The sequence below is a fragment of the Lepidochelys kempii genome, chromosome 23 (assembly GCF_965140265.1).
Source record: "Lepidochelys kempii isolate rLepKem1 chromosome 23, rLepKem1.hap2, whole genome shotgun sequence".
Taxonomy (NCBI): Eukaryota; Metazoa; Chordata; order Testudines; family Cheloniidae; genus Lepidochelys; species Lepidochelys kempii.
The window spans coordinates 890424-897066 of record NC_133278.1 but is presented as its reverse complement, the minus strand read 5'-3'; the positions used below and the strand labels follow the sequence as shown (position 1 = coordinate 897066).

At 77.0% G+C, this 6643-nt stretch overlaps 1 protein-coding gene across 1 annotated transcript in view; it reads left to right on the top strand.

Moving 5' to 3' along the window:
- Positions 1 to 1621: 1621 nt before the first annotated feature.
- Positions 1622 to 6643, top strand: part of SAE1 (SUMO1 activating enzyme subunit 1) — a 26753-nt gene continuing 21731 nt past the window's right edge. The window contains exon 1 of the mRNA XM_073321817.1: positions 1622 to 1766. Within this exon, the coding sequence (XP_073177918.1) occupies positions 1660 to 1766 (107 nt within the window). The 5' untranslated portion in view covers positions 1622 to 1659. The remainder of the gene's footprint in view (positions 1767 to 6643) is intronic.

Here is a 6643-nt window from a genome sequence, read left to right as displayed (position 1 = left end):
GCCCTGTGGGCGGGGTCCGGGGGGCGGGGTCAGGGCCGGGGGAGGGGCTGCCCTGTGGGCGGGGTCCGGGGGGCGGGGTCAGGGCCGGGGGAGGGGCTGCCCCGGGGCGGGGTCAGGGCCAGGGGAGGGGCTGCCCCGTGGGCAGGGGCCGGGGAGCGGGGTCAGGGCCGGGGGCGGAGCTGCCCGGTGGGCAGGGGCCGGGGGCGGGGCTGCCCTGTGGGCAGGGGCCGGGGGGCGGGGTCAGGGCCGGGGGCGGGGCTGCCCTGTGGGCGGGGGGCGGGGTCAGGGCCGGGGGAGGGGCTGCCCCGTGCACTCAGTCCGGGGGGCGGGGTCAGGGCCTAGGGGGCGGGGCTGCCCCGTGTGCTCAGTCCGGGGGGCGGGGTCAGGGCCGGGGGAGGGGCTGCGCTGTGGGCGGGGTCCGGGGGGCGGGGTCAGGGCCGGGGGCCGGGCCGCCCCGTGCGCTCAGTCCGGGGGGCGGGGTCAGGGCCGGGGGCGGGGCTGCCCTGTGGGCGGGGGGCGGGGTCAGGGCCGGGGGCGGGGCTGCCCTGTGGGCGGGGTCCGGGGGGCGGGGTCAGGGCCGGGGGCCGGGCCGCCCCGTGCGCTCAGTCCGGGGGGCGGGGTCAGGGCCGGGGCGGGGCTGCCCTGTGGGCGGGGTCCGGGGGGCGGGGTCAGGGCCGGGGGCCGGGCCGCCCCGTGCGCTCAGTCCGGGGGGCGGGGTCAGGGCCGGGGGAGGGGCTGCCCTGTGGGCGGGGTCCGGGGGGCGGGGTCAGGGCCGGGGGAGGGCTGCCCTGTGGGCGGGGTCCGGGGGGCGGGGTCAGGGCCGGGGGAGGGGCTGCCCTGTGGGCGGGGTCCGGGGGGCGGGGTCAGGGCCGGGGGAGGGGCTGCCCCGGGGGCGGGGTCAGGGCCGGGGGAGGGGCTGCCCCGTGGGCAGGGGCCGGGGAGCGGGGTCAGGGCCGGGGGCGGAGCTGCCCGGTGGGCAGGGGCCGGGGGCGGGGCTGCCCTGTGGGCAGGGGCCGGGGGGCGGGGTCAGGGCCGGGGGCGGGGCTGCCCTGTGGGCGGGGGGCGGGGTCAGGGCCGGGGGAGGGGCTGCCCCGTGCACTCAGTCCGGGGGGCGGGGTCAGGGCCTAGGGGGCGGGGCTGCCCCGTGTGCTCAGTCCGGGGGGCGGGGTCAGGGCCGGGGGAGGGGCTGCCCTGTGGGCGGGGTCCGGGGGGCGGGGTCAGGGCCGGGGGCCGGGCCGCCCCGTGCGCTCAGTCCGGGGGGCGGGGTCAGGGCCGGGGGGGGGCTGCCCTGTGGGCGGGGTCCGGGGGGCGGGGTCAGGGCCGGGGGCCGGGCCGCCCCGTGCGCTCAGTCCGGGGGGCGGGGTCAGGGCCGGGGGGGGGGCTGCCCTGTGGGCGGGGTCCGGGGGGCGGGGTCAGGGCCGGGGGCCGGGCCGCCCCGTGCGCTCAGTCCGGGGGGCGGGGTCAGGGCCGGGGGCGGGGCTGCCCTGTGGGCGGGGTCCGGGGGGCGGGGTCAGGGCCGGGGGCCGGGCCGCCCCGTTCGCTCAGTCCCGGGGGGGCGGGGCGCAGTCACAGGACGCAGGCGCGGCGGGGCGCGCGGCCCCTGTCACGTGGCGGGGGCGGGCGCCGGAGTCACGTGGCCGGGCGCGCGGTGGCGGCGGGATGGTGGAGCAGGAGGGCGGCGGCGGCGGCTCGGGCGGCATCAGCGAGGAGGAGGCGGCGCAGTACGACCGGCAGATCCGGCTGTGGGGGCTGGAGGCGCAGCGCCGGTAGGGCCGGGGGCGGGGCGGCGATGGGGGGGGTCGCAGTGATGGGGGGAGCGGTGCGGTGGGGGGGCTGCAGGAAGCGGGGGCGAGGAGGGAGGGGGATGGGGAAGGGTCAGTAGGATGGAGTTGGGGGGGTGGGGAGCGGGCGGGGGGATGGGGAGCGGTGCGGTGGGGGGCGCTGCAGGAAGCGGGGGCGAGGAGGGGGGATGGGAAGGGTCAGTAGGATGGAGTTGGGGGGGTGGGGAGCGGGCGGGGGGATGGGGAGCGGTGGGGTGGGGGGCGCTGCAGGAAGCGGGGGCGAGGAGGGAGGGGGGTGGGGAAGGGTCAGTAGGATGGAGTTGGGGGGGTGGGGAGCGGTGCGGTGGGGGGCGCTGCAGGAAGCGGGGCGAGGAGGGGGGATGGGGAAGGGTCAGTAGGATGGAGTTGGGGGGTGGGGGAGCGGCGGGGGATGGGAGCGGTGGGGTGGGGGGCGCTGCAGGAAGCGGGGGCGAGGAGGGAGGGGGGTGGGGAAGGGTCAGTAGGATGGAGTTGGGGGGGTGGGGAGCGGTGGGGTGGGGGGCGCTGCAGGAAGCGGGGGCGAGAAGGGGGATGGGGAAGGGTCAGTAGGATGGAGTTGGGGGGGTGGGGAGCGGGCGGGGGGATGGGGAGCGGTGGGGTGGGGGGCGCTGCAGGAAGCGGGGGCGAGGAGGGAGGGGGATGGGGAAGGGTCAGTAGGATGGAGTTGGGGGGATGGGGAGCGGGCGGGGGGATGGGGAGCGGTGGGGTGGGGGGCGCTGCAGGAAGCCGGGGGCGAGGAGGGGGGATGGGGAAGGGTCAGTAGGATGGAGTTGGGGGGGTGGGGAGCGGGCGGGGAGAATGGGGAGCGGTGGGGTGGGGGGCGCTGCAGGAAGCGGGGGCGAGGAGGGGGGGATGGGGAAGGGTCAGTAGGATGGAGTTGGGGGGATGGGGAGCAGGCGGGGGGATGGGGAGCGGTGGGGTGGGGGGCGCTGCAGGAAGCGGGGGCGAGGAGGGGGGGGGATGGGGAAGGGTCAGTAGGATGGAGTTGGGGGGGTGGGGAGCGGTGGGGTGGGGGGCTGCAGGAAGCGAGGAGGGAGGGGGGTGGGGAAGGGTCAGTAGGATGGAGTTGGGGGGGTGGGGAGCAGGCGGGGAGAATGGGGAGCGGTGGGGTGGGGGCGCTGCAGGAAGCGGGGGCGAGGAGGGAGGGGGGTGGGGAAGGGTCAGTAGGATGGAGTTGGGGGGGTGGGGAGCGGGCGGGGGATGGGGAGCGGTGGGGTGGGGGGCGCTGCAGGAAGCGGGGGCGAGGAGGGAGGGGGGTGGGGAAGGGTCAGTAGGATGGAGTTGGGGGGGTGGGGAGCGGGCGGGGGGCATGGGGAGCGGTGGGGTGGGGGGCGCTGCAGGAAGCGGGGGCGAGAAGGGGGATGGGGAAGGGTCAGTAGGATGGAGTTGGGGGGTGGGGAGCGGGCGGGGGGATGGGGAGCGGTGGGGTGGGGGGCGCTGCAGGAAGCGGGGGCGAGGAGGGAGGGGGATGGGGAAGGGTCAGTAGGATGGAGTTGGGGGGATGGGGAGCGGGCGGGGGGATGGGGAGCGGTGGGGTGGGGGGCGCTGCAGGAAGCCGGGGCGAGGAGGGGGGATGGGGAAGGGTCAGTAGGATGGAGTTGGGGGGATGGGGAGCGGGCGGGGAGAATGGGGAGCGGTGGGGTAGGGGGCACTGCAGGAAGCGGGGGCGAGGAGGGGGGGATGGGGAAGGGTCAGTAGGATGGAGTTGGGGGGATGGGGAGCAGGCGGGGGGATGGGGAGCGGTGGGGTGGGGGGCGCTGCAGGAAGCGGGGGCGAGGAGGGGGGGGGATGGGGAAGGGTCAGTAGGATGGAGTTGGGGGGGTGGGGAGCGGTGGGGTGGGGGGGCTGCAGGAAGCGAGGGCGAGGAGGGAGGGGGGTGGGGAAGGGTCAGTAGGATGGAGTTGGGGGGGTGGGGAGCGGTGGGGTGGGGGCGCTGCAGGAAGCGGGGGCGAGGAGGGAGGGGGGTGGGGAAGGGTCAGTAGGATGGAGTTGGGGGGGTGGGGAGCGGGCGGGGGGATGGGGAGCGGTGGGGTGGGGGGCGCTGCAGGAAGCGGGGGCGAGGAGGGAGGGGGGTGGGGAAGGGTCAGTAGGATGGAGTTGGGGGGGTGGGGAGCGGGCGGGGGGCATGGGGAGCGGTGGGGTGGGGGGCGCTGCAGGAAGCGGGGGCGAGAAGGGGGATGGGGAAGGGTCAGTAGGATGGAGTTGGGGGGGTGGGGAGCGGGCGGGGGGATGGGGAGCGGTGGGGTGGGGGGCGCTGCAGGAAGCGGGGGCGAGGAGGGAGGGGGATGGGGAAGGGTCAGTAGGATGGAGTTGGGGGGATGGGGAGCGGGCGGGGGGATGGGGAGCGGTGGGGTGGGGGGCGCTGCAGGAAGCCGGGGGCGAGGAGGGGGGATGGGGAAGGGTCAGTAGGATGGAGTTGGGGGGATGGGGAGCGGGCGGGGAGAATGGGGAGCGGTGGGGTAGGGGGCACTGCAGGAAGCGGGGGCGAGGAGGGGGGGATGGGGAAGGGTCAGTAGGATGGAGTTGGGGGGATGGGGAGCAGGCGGGGGGATGGGGAGCGGTGGGGTGGGGGGCGCTGCAGGAAGCGGGGGCGAGGAGGGGGGGGGATGGGGAAGGGTCAGTAGGATGGAGTTGGGGGGGTGGGGAGCGGTGGGGTGGGGGGGCTGCAGGAAGCGAGGGCGAGGAGGGAGGGGGGTGGGGAAGGGTCAGTAGGATGGAGTTGGGGGGTGGGGAGCAGGCGGGGAGAATGGGGAGCGGTGGGGTGGGGGCGCTGCAGGAAGCGGGGGCGAGGAGGGAGGGGGGTGGGGAAGGGTCAGTAGGATGGAGTTGGGGGGGTGGGGAGCGGGCGGGGGATGGGGAGCGGTGGGGTGGGGGGCGCTGCAGGAAGCGGGGGCGAGGAGGGAGGGGGGTGGGGAAGGGTCAGTAGGATGGAGTTGGGGGGTGGGGAGCGGGCGGGGGGCATGGGGAGCGGTGGGGTGGGGGGCGCTGCAGGAAGCGGGGGCGAGAAGGGGGATGGGGAAGGGTCAGTAGGATGGAGTTGGGGGGGTGGGGAGCGGGCGGGGGGATGGGGAGCGGTGGGGTGGGGGGCGCTGCAGGAAGCGGGGGCGAGGAGGGAGGGGGATGGGGAAGGGTCAGTAGGATGGAGTTGGGGGGATGGGGAGCGGGCGGGGGGATGGGGAGCGGTGGGGTGGGGGGCGCTGCAGGAAGCCGGGGGCGAGGAGGGGGGATGGGGAAGGGTCAGTAGGATGGAGTTGGGGGATGGGGAGCGGGCGGGGAGAATGGGGAGCGGTGGGGTAGGGGGCACTGCAGGAAGCGGGGGCGAGGAGGGGGGGATGGGGAAGGGTCAGTAGGATGGAGTTGGGGGGATGGGGAGCAGGCGGGGGGATGGGGAGCGGTGGGGTGGGGGGCGCTGCAGGAAGCGGGGGCGAGGAGGGGGGGGGATGGGGAAGGGTCAGTAGGATGGAGTTGGGGGGGTGGGGAGCGGTGGGGTGGGGGGGCTGCAGGAAGCGAGGGCGAGGAGGGAGGGGGGTGGGGAAGGGTCAGTAGGATGGAGTTGGGGGGGTGGGGAGCGGTGGGGTGGGGGCGCTGCAGGAAGCGGGGGCGAGGAGGGGGGGGTGGGGAAGGGTCAGTAGGATGGAGTTGGGGGGTGGGGAGCGGGCGGGGGGATGGGGAGCGGTGGGGTGGGGGGCGCTGCAGGAAGCGGGGGCGAGGAGGGAGGGGGGTGGGGAAGGGTCAGTAGGATGGAGTTGGGGGGGTGGGGAGCGGGCGGGGGGGCATGGGGAGCGGTGGGGTGGGGGGCGCTGCAGGAAGCGGGGGCGAGAAGGGGGATGGGGAAGGGTCAGTAGGATGGAGTTGGGGGGGTGGGGAGCGGGCGGGGGATGGGGAGCGGTGGGGTGGGGGGCGCTGCAGGAAGCGGGGGCGAGGAGGGAGGGGGATGGGGAAGGGTCAGTAGGATGGAGTTGGGGGGATGGGGAGCGGGCGGGGGGATGGGGAGCGGTGGGGTGGGGGGCGCTGCAGGAAGCCGGGGGCGAGGAGGGGGGATGGGGAAGGGTCAGTAGGATGGAGTTGGGGGATGGGGAGCGGGCGGGGAGAATGGGGAGCGGTGGGGTAGGGGGCACTGCAGGAAGCGGGGGCGAGGAGGGGGGGATGGGGAAGGGTCAGTAGGATGGAGTTGGGGGGGTGGGGAGCGGGCGGGGGGGGATGGGGAGCGGTGGGGTGGGGGGCGCTGCAGGAAGCGGGGGCGAGGAGGGAGGGGGGTGGGGAAGGGTCAGTAGGATGGAGTTGGGGGGGTGGGGAGCGGGCGGGGAGAATGGGGAGCGGTGGGGTGGGGGGCGCTGCAGGAAGCGGGGGTGAGGAGGGGGGATGGGGAAGGGTCAGTAGGATGGAGTTGGGGGGATGGGGAGCGGTGGGGTGGGGGGCGCTGCAGGAAGCGGGGGCGAGGAGGGGGGATGGGGAAGGGTCAGTAGGATGGAGTTGGGGGGGTGGGGAGCGGGCGGGGGGCATGGGGAGCGGTGGGGTGGGGGGCGCTGCAGGAAGCGGGGGCGAGGAGGGAGGGGGGTGGGGAAGGGTCAGTAGGATGGAGTTGGGGGGGTGGGGAGCGGGTGGGGTGGGGGGCGCTGCAGGAAGCGGGGGTGAGGACGGAGGGGGATGGGGAAGGGTCAGTAGGATGGAGTTGGGGGGTGGGGAGCGGGCGGGGGGATGGGAGCGCGTGGGGTGGGGGGCGCTGCAGGAAGCGAGGGCGAGGAGGGAGGGGGATGAGGAAGGGTCAGTAGGATGGAGTTGGGGGGATGGGGAGCGGGCGGGGAGACTCTGAGATAGCGCGT